Source organism: Gymnoscopelus braueri (assembly GCF_963280865.1).
Source record: "Gymnoscopelus braueri genome assembly, chromosome: 12".
Taxonomy (NCBI): domain Eukaryota; kingdom Metazoa; phylum Chordata; class Actinopteri; order Myctophiformes; family Myctophidae; genus Gymnoscopelus; species Gymnoscopelus braueri.
The window spans coordinates 54,817,573-54,832,865 of NC_137614.1; the positions used below are offsets into that span (position 1 = coordinate 54,817,573).

A 15,293-nucleotide genomic window follows, 5' to 3' on the forward strand; every position below is an offset into this window, starting at 1 on the left:
GTGGTATATATTTATGTATCTATCTAGTATTGTGGTACAGTATGTATTTATATATCTATCTAGTATTGAATGATTAAATGATTAAAAGTCTGTTGCTATAAAAGCAGTGTTGCCATGTCTGCTTATTATAAGCTACTTGTTTGTAAAGTTGCGCCCGCACTTTGGGTGCTCATATCCCCCTACTGGTATGGTCTAGTGTCTTAAAAACATGTAACCGGCTGAGGACAGAGGCGAATTAAATACTTTTTTCAACTCGTTGGATAGATTTTATTGCCAGCTAGAACTTAAAACATCTGTGAGCGTTTCAGAAAACCTTGACTTTTTGGATACGATGTGCAGAAAGGGGTAAGAAACATGTGCAACAATGTCCTGCTCAAACGGCACCGGGAAATATAGGACCTCATCTCGGAGCTCCATAGCGGAGGGAGAGGTTCTAAATGGGCCTAGCATGCCCTAGCCCTGGTCCAGAGCCTTAGTGATTCTCTCTAACGCTCTGCCAGGCGCTGGGCTCTGCGCTTGTACAAGGAATTCCACTGCCCTGTGAGGCTCCAACAGTGAAAAGAAACTAAAACATTTTGCTACTCACCGAAACAAAGGCTGTTTTGTGTTGTTGAAAGTCTGTTCTCGGAGGTGGGAAGCCTCTCAACACCCCACCTTCTCTGTGAAATACACTTTTTGGACAGAAAATAAAATATTTCACCGGAAGGAAAAAAATATTTTTGGTTGCTCCACAGTGCCCTCTACAGATCTGGTCAATGGAATTTTTCCAGAATGATTCCCCCCCCCCCCCCCCAGAATTATTATATATATAAATATATATAATTAAACAATTAAAACATGTCCAATTTTCCTCCACCCACATTAAAATCCAGCCAACTCTTGTGCCTTACAGGTGATAAATACATACATAAATAACGTAGAATGATAAATATTGTGGACAAAGGAATGTGTTTAAAAATTGACAATAAATTCTGCTTCCTTAAAGCAGGTTAACTTTTATTATCATGGTGGACAGACAGCTGTGTTTATTGATAATGTTATCAATGTGTTTACACTCAATGTTATTAATTAATGTGTTTACACCATCAATACTCAATAACACAGAAAAACATAGAATATGGCATCATCCTTGACTCTGTGAGATCAGCATGCACACACACACACACACACACACACACACACACACACACACACACTCCTGTTAATGTGACACATATATGCACTTAATATGAGAAATGACAAAATGTAAAACGCACATCAGTATATTTTCTACTGTACAAGGAGAAAACATTTGATCCTATTTATTACTGTAACAGAAAGTAAGGAACATTGATGTTGAGTTATTATAATGCAGGAGAGTAATACACATAATACACACGTCAGCGTAATAATGTAATAATTGTGTTTCTCTGCATGCTCTATTATGAGAATAAACACGTGAGATTAAAATGTAAAAGAAAAACAGACATGAACTCAGATGAATGAATATTCAAACAATAATAAAAAAGCATTTGCCGTTCATTTTAAATATTGCATAGCTGTGATCAGAGGTTTTTACTGAATGTTCAGGAACCACTTCTAGATTAAAGACAAAATTAATACGGCAAATTACAAATGGGGCTTAGGAGTGTTTAATATCATAAATATTATATGTTAATTATATTCTATTATGTTCATTGGTCAGGTCACAGAAATATACAAACTCCAGGGGCAAACTGAACCCCTCTCCAAATATACATGATTCCAAGTTATTAATAGTAGTATTATTGCTATTTGCTCATATTTTGGTATTTCCAGTAACATGTGGGGAGCAGTACATATATACACTATAAATACTGTATTTCATCACCTCGGGGGAATAGAAGAACATAAATATGTGTAACTTGTTTTGAGGCAAAATGTTTAGTTCTGATTTCCTCTATTTATTTATTCATTTATTTATTTTGACACATATATTTTATAATATTTCCAAGCTGCAGTAGTACATGTATATATTAATATATACATGTATATATTAATATCTAATTGCTTTAACATGCACATAGATATTTACTTCTGTCTCTCTCTAAACTAAATGCAGCTGCAGCTCGTTAATGTTTGGTTTAATTAGCAGGTTTTCTTTGGACTCTTTGAACCTCTTAGAGCCTCTATTTGTATCATTCATACAGAGTGTGAAAAAAAAACTTAACATTATGTAAACCAACATTTGACATAAAGGTGATTTAGCATTACATAACATTATATCACATAAATAATAATAATAATTATTATTATTATAATATTACATAACACAAATAATAATAATAACAATTATATTACATAAATAATAATACTTATTATATTACATAACATCAATAATAATAATAATTATTATTATATTACATAACATACAAAAAGGGGAAAAAGGATAAATCTTAAAGCTGAATGTATCTCCATATAAATGAGTCATTAATCAGATTATCTGCAAACAACAACATGATGATGAAAAAACATTGACCCCTTGACCTCTCCCTCATCCTCTCATGACCCTTGACCTCTCCCTCATCCTCTCATGACCCTTGACCTCTCCCTCATCCTCTCATGCCAGACGTATGCTTCGCCGTACGACAGTGCCGCGCGCCCAACATAACCGATCTACAAGCCCACACTGTGGGTGCTATGTTGACCGATCTACAAGCCCACACTGTGGGTGCTATGTTGACCGATCTACAAGCCCACGTGCTATGTTGAGGCGCAGTGCCGTCATACCCAGAGATATAATATATTATATATATATATATATAGAGATATAATATATTATATATATATATAGAGATATAATATATTATATATATATATAGAGATATAATATATTATATATATATAGAGAGATATAATATATTATATATATATATAGATATAATATATGATATATATATATAGAGATATAATATATTATATATATAGAGAGAGATATAATATATTATATATATATATAGAGATATAATATATTATATATATATATATATACAGATATAATATATTATATATATATATAGAGATATAATATATTATATATATATATAGAGATATAATATATTATATATATATATAGAGATATAATATATTATATATATATATAGAGATATAATATATTATATATATATATATACAGATATAATATATTATATATATATATAGAGATATAATATATTATATATATATATAGAGATATAATATATTATATATATATATATACAGATATAATATATTATATATATATATAGAGATATAATATATTATATATATAGATATAATATATTATATATATATATATAGATATAATATATTTGTAGTTTGTAGAGTCATTAGAATGTTACATTATTATTATTTGTATTCGCTAGAATCGCTTCACGTTGGTCAGCTGCTGGGGGGGGGGGCATACCGTGGTGACAGGTCAGAGTTCAAGGTGAACTTTATCGTCCACAAGGGACATTTGGCTTAGGGCCCATTATGAAACCCAGGGGGGGGGGGGGGGGGGTCTTCTCTTCACTCCTTTAACTAGCTCTCTATGAAACCCAGGGGGGGGGGGGGGGGGGGTCTTCTCTTCACTCCTTTAACTAGCTCTCTATGAAACCCAGGGGGGGTGGGGGGGGGGGGGGTCTTCTCTTCACTCCTTTAACTAGCTCTCTATGAAACCCAGGGGGGGGGGTGGGGGGGGGGTCACTCCTTCATCTTGCTTTCTATGAAGTCCTGGATCTTGTTGATCCTGTCCTCCTGTTGATCCAGGAGGTCCAGGATGACTCCCATGGGCGTCCTCTTCAGCCCCGCCCCCTCCATCTTGTTCTCCAGACGGTTCTTCATGTTCCTCAGCCTGAGGGAGGCGTGGACCAGGACCACTGTAGACCAGATAACAAGGGGTTAATGTGGACCAGATAACAAGGGGTTAATGTGGACCAGGACCACTGTAGACCAGATAACAAGGGGTTAATGTAGACCAGGACCACTGTAGACCAGATAACAAGGGGTTAATGTAGACCAGATAACAAGGGGTTAATGTGGACCAGGACCACTGTAGACCAGATAACAAGGGGTTAATGTGGACCAGGACCACTGTAGACCAGATAACAAGGGGTTAATGTGGACCAGGACCACTGTAGACCAGATAACAAGGGGTTAATGTGGACCAGGACCACTGTAGACCAGATAACAAAGGGTTAATGTAGACCAGATAACAAGGGGTTAATGTGGACCAGGACCACTGTAGACCAGATAACAAGGGGTTAATGTGGACCAGATAACAAGGGGTTAATGTAGACCAGATAACAAGGGGTTAATGTGGACCAGATAACAAGGGGTTAATGTGGACCAGATAACAAGGGGTTAATGTGGACCAGATAACAAGGGGTTAATGTGGACCAGATAACAAGGGGTTAATGTGGACCAGATAACAAGGGGTTAATGTGGACCAGATAACAAGGGGTTAATGTAGACCAGATAACAAGGGGTTAATGTGGACCAGATAACAAGGGGTTAATGTAGACCAGATAACAAGGGGTTAATGTAGACCAGATAACAAGGGGTTAATGTGGACCAGATAACAAGGGGTTAATGTAGACCAGATAACAAGGGGTTAATGTGGACCAGATAACAAGGGGTTAATGGATAAAGTCATGGATATTCTTTAGTTTTTGTCTCATTCATGACCGGCAGCGGTTCCAGTAGGAACACAAAGAGTCTTTGTTTAGATTAAAATATTATTCAGGTTAAAGTGATTTACTGGATAGAAACTCATAAAATCTGCCTGTTGAATATTCATTAATATCATTATGTTTGGGGGTGTGGCACACACACACACACACACACACACACACACACACACACACACACACACACACACACACACACACACACACACACACACACACACACACACACACACACACACACACACACACACACACACACACACACACACACACACAGCATGACATCAGCCTACTAAAAACACTTTGTGTCCAGATCAACAATCCATGGCAACGTCAACACAACAAGATAACAGCTGCTGTAATCACATCCATCATTGGTGTGTGAGTGTGAGTGTGAGTGTGAGTGTGAGTGTGTGTGTGTGTGTGTGTGTGTGTGTGTGTGTGTGTGTGTGTGTGTGTCTCTGTGTGTGTGTGTGTGTGTGTGTGTGTGTGTGTGTGTGTGTGTGTGTGTGTGTGTGTGTGTGTATTGTGTAGTGTGTGTAATGTACTACTCCTCTATACCTCCTCAAGGTGCAGGGGCAGGATCCCAGAACAGAGTTGGGCACATAGAGATCTTTGTCTTTTGGACAATGGAGCACTAACATATTTTTCTTTAACATAACAGCTTTTTAACATAACAAATGTTCTAAGTTTTGGTTTATACAATATATCCTGTGACCATTTGCTCTGATACAAACCATAAAGTGTCTCCTTCACCACAGAGATGTTTGCAATGCTGTTATTTTGAAAACTGTTAAGCAACCCAGCCCTCAGAAGTATATCCTCTACCAGGGGCGTGCTGGGACCAAAATTCAGCTCTGGGATTTTCCGAACCGGCCCACCGTTTTGTTTTGTCAACGGGGGGGTTGCTGCGTTTTAACCCAGCAACCCTATGTAAATTGCGCCACTGCTGATAAACGTCCCAGCCCAACAGTAATGTAACTAATAATTGGGCCGCGCGACCCGGAAATTACCTTAATAATCCTATAACGGGATTTTTTTTTTTTTGGGTGGCCCACCGGCCGTCTGGCGGCCCGTAAATGGCACGGCCTTTCAGGAATTTTCCCGAATTTCCCAGTGGCCAGCACGTCCCTGTCCTCTACTGTACTTGCCCCATGCACCTTTTATCGAGACATCCCAATTAAAGATTTTCTTGGCAACTCTATTCTCTGGCCTTTTGATTAGTCTATTCCATAAAGCTACCATGCTGCCTTTCCATCTGATTTCACATGCCTCCCATCCCATGTCTCCTGTTATTGCCAATACAGGTGCAAATTTATGTACTCCAAGGAAATACCGTATAGCCCTATTCTGGACCATTTGTCCTTTCATATTTGTGTTTAACCCCCATATCCCAGCCATATAGTCCATGACAGGGCAGACACAAGTGTGAAATAATTTGGAGTAGGCAGCATATCCCAGATCACCCAGCTGTCTAGTTTTTGCTATAATACCACCCAAAGCTCTGCTTGCAGATCCGGCCAAGACTGATGTACCGTATTCAAAATGTAAATGTTCATCCAAGTTAAGACATTTGTAAGTATTTGTAATTCTCAACATACTGTAGTTTTTGTTCCCCTAAATAAAACTGGAAATCACTCCTCTTTACTCTAGCTTGTCTAAAATGCATGATCTGAGTCTTACTATGATTAACTGTCAGTTTCCACTTTTTACACCAATTATCTGTACACATCAACATTTTCTGTAAATCATTTTCATTTTCTGCTACCACAATTATGTCATCTGCATACATCAAAATGTCTAGTTTGGTACTGCCATCATAGTGTAAACCCAATCCTAGTTGTTTGACTTCCTTGGCCAGATTGTTGATGAATATAGCAAAAAGTGTAGGGGAGAGACAATCCCCTTGCTTGACACCAGATGGCGTTGGGAACCACCCTGAACAACAGTAATCATTTACTCTAACACATGCCTGGGGGGCTTTACACAAAGATTGTATGGCCCAGTAAAACTTTCCGTGTATACCCTCTTCCAGAAGACGATAAGCTAGTAGATCTCGGTTGACAAAGTCAAAAGCCTTTTGGAAGTCGATATAACAGGCAAAGGATGACTTGTTTTGCATGATTCTGTTGTTAACTATTGTTGTAATGGAAAATACATGATCGATACAGGCTCTAGTCTTTCTAAAACCATTCTGTTCTTCTACCAAAAAGGTTATTTTCTTCTAGGTAGTTCATAAGCCTGGAATTAAGAATCGAAGTATACATTTATATACTGTGCTCAAAAGACTAATGCCTCGATAGTTTAAGGGTATTCTAGGGTCATTTTTAGCGGATTTTGGTATTGGACTTACAATAGATTTATACCAAGCTGAAGGAATAATCCCAGTTTCAAAACAAAAATCTAATATAACATAGAGTGCCTCTGTGAACCAGGTACCTGTGTGCGTAGTGTGTGTGTGTGTGTGTGTGTGTGTGTGTGTGTGTGTGTGTGTGTGTGTGTGTGTGTGTGTGTGTGTGTGTGTGTGTGTGTGTGTGTGTGTGTGTGTGTGTGTAGTGTGTGTGTGTAGTGTGTAGTGTGTGTGTGTGTGTGTGTGTGTGTGTGTGTGTGTGTGTGTAGTGTGTGTGTGTAGTGTGTAGTGTGTAGTGTGTGTACTCACAGAGCAGGGGGAAGGACAGACCAAAGATGAAGACCATAACTCCTCCACACAGAGACAACAGGAAGTAGGAGGTTCCCATCACGGCCACCATGAAGAGCGTTGGGTTCTTCTTCTTAAACGTCTTGATGATGGATTGGTTCTCTCCGGCCCAGACTGACCCCGTGAAGACCAGGGTCACTACAGTACCTCCTAGGAACATCCCTAGAGGGTTCATGAACCTGAAACAATACAAACATAACAACATAATATATTACTGTATATATATATATGTCATATATAACCCTGACCCTGACCCCGTGAAGACCAGGGTCACTACAGTACCTCCTAAGAACATCCCTAGAGGGTTCATGAACCTGAAACACAACATAATATATTACTGTATATATATATATGTCATATATAACCCTACACTAATATATAGACACTACACTGTCTCTATGTATTCTATGATCCTATAGTTTACTGAGACACTACACTGTCTCTGTATTCTATGATCCTATAGTTTACTGAGACACTACACTGTCTCTCTGTATTCTATGATCCTATAGTTTACTGAGACACTACACTGTCTCTCTGTATTCTATGATCCTATAGTTTACTGAGACACTACACTGTCTCTGTATTCTATGATCCTATAGTTTACTGAGACACTACACTGTCTCTGTATTCTATGATCCTATAGTTTACTGAGACACTACACTGTCTCTGTATTCTATGATCCTATAGTTTATTGAGACACTACACTGTCTCTGTATTCTATGATCCTATAGTTTACTGAGACACTACACTGTCTCTCTGTATTATATGATCCTATAGTTTACTGAGACACTACACTGTCTCTATGTATTCTATGATCCTATAGTTTACTGAGACACTGCACTGTCTCTGTATTCTATGATCCTATAGTTTACTGAGACACTACACTGTCTCTGTATTCTATGATCCTATAGTTTACTGAGACACTACACTGTCTCTATGTATTCTATGATCCTATAGTTTACTGAGACACTACACTGTCTCTCTGTATTCTATGATCCTATAGTTTACTGAGACACTACACTGTCTCTGTATTCTATGATCCTATAGTTTACTGAGACACTACACTGTCTCTCTGTATTCTATGATCCTATAGTTTACTGAGACACTACACTGTCTCTGTATTCTATAGAGCACCGAAGTCCTGACGTGACTCATTCATCCCCAGGTTTGCGGAAGTAATTTCTCTATGGAGAATAACATTGGGTCATCTTAGAATCGTCTCATATAAGAATTGTGGTCCAAAAATAAACGCCGCGTGTCGGCGTTATTGTCAGGGAGGGGGTTCTGTATCGTTTATGATAGTCAGTCACTTATATTTGATACAGTCTGTTTCTGGCGAAAATGTAACTAATTCGGCGGAAGTAACATTAGCGTTTTCTCACCGTCAGTTGATGCTTCATATCCATAAGAGTCAACACGCCGGGGTCATTTGTTTATTTTTGGAACACAGTTCTTATTTGACGCGATATTAAATACGTCTATGGGATTCAGAACGGGGGTGGAAAACTGCGAACCAGGTAGACAAACAAAGGATGTGTAAATGACGTCAGACTTCGGCGGTCTATGATCCTATAGTTTACTGAGACACTACACTGTCTCTATGTATTCTATGATCCTATAGTTTACTGAGACACTACACTGTCTCTATGTATTCTATGATCCTATAGTTTACTGAGACACTACACTGTCTCTATGTATTCTATGATCCTATAGTTTACTGAGACACTACACTGTCTCTCTGTATTCTATGATCCTATAGTTTACTGAGACACTACACTGTCTCTATGTATTCTATGATCCTATAGTTTACTGAGACACTACACTGTCTCTATGTATTCTATGATCCTATAGTTTACTGAGACACTACACTGTCTCTCTACATTCTACGTGTTTTTACCTTGTTTACTGTAAGATAAATTATATTGTTATGTTATATACATTCTATGTGTTTATCTTGTTTTAAGTCACTCTGGATAAAGAGCTTCTGATGAATGAATATATTATAAAATGAATTAAAGTCCATAGCTTTATGGTTCCATGGTTGTATAATGACAGCTTATAAGAACCTTAAATAGATGGTTAGTCATATACATGTTTTAATCATGAGTCATGATGGTGTGTGTGTGTGTGTGTGTGTGTGTGTGTGTGTGTGTGTGTGTGTGTGTGTGTGTGTGTGTGTGTGTGTGTGTGTGTGTGTATGTGTCAGAATAGAATGCAGCCTCATGTAAGCCTCATCTATACCTCGTGGTACGGCTGTGTCCCACACAGCTGAAAAGCACCAGATCTCTAGTTAATCTGTATCAATGCATAGAGATGACAGCTTGTAGATCTGTGCTTTTTAGGGCCAATATAAATAATAGAATGTTATTATATGATATAATGATGATATAAATAGATCTATAGTTATTATATTATAAATAATAGATCTATAGTTTACCCCACTATGATGAAGACCAGGATGGTTCATATATTATATAAATAATAGAATGTTATTATATGATATAATGATGATATAAATAGATCTATAGTTATGATATGGTATAAATAATAGATCTATAGTTTACCCCACTATGATGAAGACCAGGATGGCCGCTAGGAAGTAGTTGGTCTGGTAATACAGCAGGTTGTTTATAACTCTGTTATTCCATTTGGTCAGATCTCTGTCCGGCCTGGCGAAGCGGTCAGAACCAGGACAGAAGTCATCCCATAGCCTGAGAGGAGCCAGCTCCATCCTAGAGGAGGAGGACGCCATGTTGGATCTGGAAGAGTTCTGGTTCTGTCTCTGTCTCTGTTGTTCTTCTTCTTCTTCTCTTATTTACGTCTCTGTTCTGTTCTTCTTCTTCTTCTCTTATTGATGTCTCTGTTCTGTTGTTCTTCTTCTTCTCTTATTTACGTCTCTGTTCTGTTCTTCTTCTTCTACACTGGCCCGTGTGACCACGCCCCCAGAGCCACGGTAGAACAGTGACGCTGCCGCGGCCTGGCGGTCAGATCTGGGATTGCAGCTTTCCCCACATTTAAAAACCTACGGCACATGCTTATTTTGTCTGAAAGGCTAGTGCGCATGCTCTGTTGGCTCCGATATTGGAGCCAAGCCTGGGAAGTGGAGGAACTTCCGGTGCTTCATGCGCTGGTGAGCACAGAAAAGAAAGAGTGGGGGCAGGGCCGTCCGTTCTCTAGATACATTATAACTCTATGCGTGACATCCGGTTTAGAAAAAGGAAACATAGGGCGCGTTCGGAAATTACGCACCGGAGCACACTCGCCTATTAGTTTGTATCATAGATATATATCTATGGTTTGTATGGGCCAGTGCGCTCAGTGCTGTATTTTCGAACGCACCCAAAGAATCGTGTTTCCGGTGGTTGGTTCCGGTTGGCGTCGCATTGTTTTTGTTCCGCAGATGATAATAAATTATTTTTTAGTCCATAGAGTTATAATAGGTTTAGTCTAACTAGTCCATAGAGTTATAATAGGTTTAGTCTATAGAGTTATAAAAGGTTTAGTCTAACTAGTCACACTACGAGTTATATATGTTTACATTTCTCTCTAAAACATTCATTTAAAGTTACTTTCCATCTTATTTTCTTGCAAACTGTACATTTATGCACCGTCGTATAATGGTGTCGCGCGCCGAAAATAACCGATCTACAAGCCCACAGCTCGTTGTGGATGCGACGCGCTGTGGGCTTGTAGATCTGCTATTGTTTTCATCCGAAAAGCCCACTCCCTGGCTTCTCTTCTTTGACACTCAGAAAGGACAACGACTCAGTGTCGCCCTCCTGTGGTTCATCATGACCTCCACACTCTGTGCTTTGAGTCGCATTGTGATGCAAAATGTATTAAAGAAATGGATGATAGCGCCCTCTGGTGGTTGATCTACTAGGTGTGTCGTATTGGCTCTGCTTATTGTCAACGTTATTAACTTTATAATGTATTATTATTATTAGTTATTAACTTTATAATGTATTATTATTATTAGTTATTAACTTTATAATGTATTATTATTATTAGTTATTAACTCTATAATGTATTATTATTATTAGTTATTAACTCTATAATGTATTATTATTATTAGTTATTAACTCTATAATGTATTATTATTATTATTAGTTATTAACTCTATAATGTATTATTATTATTATTAGTTATTAACTTTATAATGTATTATTATTATTAGTTATTAACTCTATAATGTATTATTATTATTAGTTATTAACTCTATAATGTATTATTATTATTAGTTATTAACTCTATAATGTATTATTATTATTATTAGTTATTAACTCTATAATGTATTATTATTATTATTAGTTATTAACTTTATAATGTATTATTATTATTAGTTATTAACTTTATAATGTATTATTATTATTAGTTATTAACTCTATAATGTATTATTATTATGAGTTATTAACTTTATAATGTATTATTATTATTAGTTATTAACTCTATAATGTATTATTATTATTATTATTAGTTATTAACTTTATAATGTATTATTATTATTAGTTATTAACTTTATAATGTATTATTATTATTAGTTATTAACTTTATAATAACCTTGTGTTTTTATTCTTGCTGTAACGATTGCCTGTTATTTATTATTATTTAACTGTTGGATTCATTGAAATAAAGAACAGTTTTACAACAAATGCAGGATGTTTATGTTTTACATTATTTAAGGAGCTAGCAGCTAGCCTAGCAGGCTAACTGCTAGCCTAGCAGGCTAACAGGCTACCGGATGTAAACACAGTCAAATGTTGTCAATGGCGAAAGCTCTTCCTCCCACTTCCGGCGGAGGGTTCTCAAAATAAAACCATTTATTTCGTGTCAAGTTACAAGTCAAAAGTACTAACATCACACAAGCGCTCCCGCTTTCTTTTCAAAATAAAACAAAATAGCCGATCCTACCCGTTATATTATACCTCTATGATCCTACCAGGATCCTACAGCTCGGCTATTTCCGGCGGCGCCGTCGTTCGACCATGTATATAGAACAGAGCATGCGCAGTTAGTGTTAGCTTTAGCTATAGTTAGCTTTATTTTATATTCAAAGCTATTATTACGTGTTCCGTGTTTCATTGTTGTACTAAAGGATAGAAGAGTATTTAACACAACTGTCCATTGAAATAAAGAAAGTTTTACAACAAATACAGAACTTGTTTTTATATCAAATCATTTGAGAAGCTAACTAGCTAGCTAACTAGCTAGCCAGCTAGCTAGCTAGCTAACTAGCCGGCTAGCGGATGTAAACACAGTCATGTGACAGGATCAGACAGACACTCAGAAAGGACAACGGCTCAGTGTCGCCCTCCTGTGGTTCATCATGACCTCCACACTCTGTGCTTTGAGTGGCATTATGATGCAAAATGTATTAAAGAAATGGTCTGGATGATAGCGCCCTCTGGTGTACTTTATTTAATAGTGACATGAGAACAACAGAACATGGAAGAACACATTCACAATACAAGGTCTACTATACAATACAATACAATACAATACAATACAATACAATACAATACAATACAGATTCACAATAAAAGGTCTACTAAACTGGAAGGCTCATAAAGCACTGAGCTTGTTTAAGATGAGATCCCCATGCACACACATCATGATGACATATAAGAGACAGACAGATATACACACTACTATACATATAAGAGACAGACAGATATACACACTACTATACATATAAGAGACAGACAGATATACACACTACTATACATATAAGAGACAGACAGATATACACACTACTATACATATAAGAGACAGACAGATATACACACTACTATACATATAAGAGACACACAGATATACACACTACTATACATATAAGAGACAGACAGATATACACACTACTATACATATAAGAGACAGACAGATATACACACTACTATACATATAAGAGACAGACAGATATACACACTACTATACATATAAGAGACACACAGATATACACACTACTATACATATAAGAGACAGACATATATACACACTACTATACATATAAGAGACACACAGATATACACACTACTATACATATAAGAGACACAGATATACACACTACTATACATATAAGAGACATACAGATATACACACTACTATACATATAAGAGACAGACATATATACACACTACTATACATATAAGAGACACACATATATACACACTACTATACATATAAGAGACAGACAGATATACACACTACTATACATATAAGAGACACACAGATATACACACTACTATACATATAAGAGACAGACATATATACACACTACTATACATATAAGAGACACACAGATATACACACTACTATACATATAAGAGACAGACAGATATACACACTACTATACATATAAGAGACATACAGATATACACACTACTATACATATAAGAGACAGACAGATATACACACTACTATACATATAAGAGACACAGATATACACACTACTATACATATAAGAGACACACAGATATACACACTACTATACATATAAGAGACACAGATATACACACTACTATACATATAAGAGACACAGATATACACACTACTATACATATAAGAGACATACAGATATACACACTACTATACATATAAGAGACACAGATATACACACTACTATACATATAAGAGACACAGATATACACACTACTATACATATAAGAGACATACAGATATACACACTACTATACATATAAGTGACACAGATATACACACTACTATACATATAAGAGACACAGATATACACACTACTATACATATAAGTGACACAGATATACACACTACTATACATATAAGAGACACACACATATACACACTACTATACATATAAGAGACACAGATATACACACTACTATACATAGAGACAGACAGATATACACACTACTATACATAGAGACAGACAGATATACACACTACTATACAGAATGTCATACAATCAGCTTACAGGTTACTGGTATGAAACATAAGAAATAATCTACTAAGTGTAGCCAGGTTATTAGGGACACAACATGTGGCATAACACCACCAACCCATCAATAGAAGGCTCTGGGAGCAGTGGTGGAAAAAGTACTCAAATGTTTTACTTAAGTAAAAGTACCAATACTGCAATATGAAAATACTCTGTTACAAGTAAAAGTCCATAATTCAAAATGTACTTGATTAAAAGTACAAAAGTATTGGCATCAAAGGATTGAACGCGAGATATTTATTAAATACACTCGAGATGCATATTTATATGTAAATGCATATGTATGTATGTAAAATATCTCTCAGTATGTTTTGCGCGTGCATGTATTTCTCCCCGCCTGCAGTTCCAGCTTTGGCCACTGGGGTGGCAGCTTCAATGTTTCTCAGCAACTCTGGGGGCTTGGATAGATCGGATAGATGCGTTGTTTACAGCATAGATATATATAAAGGCTAGATGGCTCAAGGGGACGGAGCAAGCGTAGCTCAACCGCGGCCATCTTGAAACAGTCATTCATAACATTATGTCTATGGTGCATATACTTTGAAATAACCATAGCGTGCTCAATTTTCATCCGATTTTCAAACGGTTTGGTGTGTTGTAAACACCAAAGATGTAGTTATGATACTACATACTTATAATTATAATCATGTTTTTTTATTTTTTATTTTATTTTATAATTTTATAATTTTATTACATCTTTGGTGTTTACAAAACACCAAACCGTTTGAAAATCGGATGAAAATTGAGCACGCTATCGTTATTTTAAAGTATATGCACCATAGACATAATGTTATGAATGACTGTTTCAAGATGGCCGCCATGTGGCAACGTCGTACTCCATTGGCCAGCAGCGCGTGTGAGTCATCTAGCCTTTATATATATCTATGGTTTACAGCGCAGCGTTGAGGTGCGTCATCACCGTACGTCATCACTGTGC

The 15,293-nt window shown here is 36.7% G+C and overlaps 1 protein-coding gene across 2 annotated transcripts; it reads right to left on the reverse strand.

Annotated features, from left to right (window-relative positions):
- Positions 1-3,577: 3,577 nt before the first annotated feature.
- Positions 3,578-10,291, reverse strand: LOC308096843 (PRA1 family protein 3-like). Of its 2 annotated transcripts, XM_080444313.1 has the most exons (4): positions 9,951-10,291; positions 7,669-7,700; positions 7,348-7,533; positions 3,578-3,878 (listed from the first exon to the last, which is right to left on the reverse strand). In XM_080444313.1, exons 1-4 carry the CDS (start codon positions 10,136-10,138, stop codon positions 3,703-3,705), a joined length of 582 nt encoding a protein of 193 aa, XP_080300439.1. In that variant the 5' UTR covers positions 10,139-10,291; the 3' UTR covers positions 3,578-3,702. The 2 variants fall into 2 exon arrangements, with proteins under 2 accessions (XP_080300439.1, XP_080300438.1); XM_080444312.1 differs by lacking the exon at positions 7,669-7,700 and having other exon boundaries at positions 7,348-7,565.
- Positions 10,292-15,293: the final 5,002 nt, after the last annotated feature.